General features: G+C 69.5%; 1 protein-coding gene across 1 annotated transcript; it reads right to left on the reverse strand.

Annotated features, from left to right (window-relative positions):
- Nucleotides 1-33: 33 nt before the first annotated feature.
- On the reverse strand, nt 34-546 carry LOC121341330 (protein lifeguard 1-like; the record flags this gene model as incomplete). The annotated part of the gene is made up of 2 exons (XM_041414759.1): nt 34-303; nt 394-546. Coding segments are annotated over 2 exons (423 nt in total), but the record flags the coding sequence as incomplete, so codon positions are not given.
- Nucleotides 547-660: the final 114 nt, after the last annotated feature.

The raw sequence follows: 660 nt of genomic DNA on the forward strand, positions 1-660 counted from the left end.
CCCAAACCTCCCATGACCCCCAGCCCAGCACCCTTAACCCCCGCCACGCCGCGTCCCTGCCCCAGGGACCCCCATCTCGTGCCGGCCGCGCCCCCAGCCCACCAGGGACACGAGGTTCCAGGGGTGCTTGCGGCGGAAGTCGCCGCAGCAGCTGAGGACGATGAGGGAGACGAAGAACACGGCGTAGGACACGTAGTACGTCCACACGTTGCGCTGCACGAAGCCCCGCACGCCTTTGACGAAGGTGAAGACGGTCACGAAGGCGAAGGTGACGGTCAGCTGCAGCGTGAGCACCAGGAACACCTGGGGACGGGGGGGGGCAGGGTCACAGGGGGGCCCCCTCTCCCCCCACGGTGGTCCGCAGCCCGCCCCGAGCCCCCCGCCGTGTCCCACCTTGCGGATGAAGGCCTGCCGGATGCTCTTGTCGTCCCAGTGCGCCGACGGGAAGTCCTGGTTGTCATAGTAGGAGGGGGGCCCGTCCTCGTGGTAGGTGCTGTGCAGGGGGGCTGTGGGGAGGGGGGCACGCCGCTCAGGGGGGGGGTCGCAGGGGACATGGGGAGTGCCCCCCAAGGCCAGGTGTCACAGCTGGCACGGCTCTGGGCAGTGTCACCCCTCATAAGGTCATGGCCAGTGCCATCCCCAGTGGGCACAGTCCCCCAG

This window comes from Onychostruthus taczanowskii, unplaced genomic scaffold, assembly GCF_017590055.1.
Source record: "Onychostruthus taczanowskii isolate IOZ18803 unplaced genomic scaffold, ASM1759005v1 scaffold4696, whole genome shotgun sequence".
Taxonomy (NCBI): Eukaryota; Metazoa; Chordata; class Aves; order Passeriformes; family Passeridae; genus Onychostruthus; species Onychostruthus taczanowskii.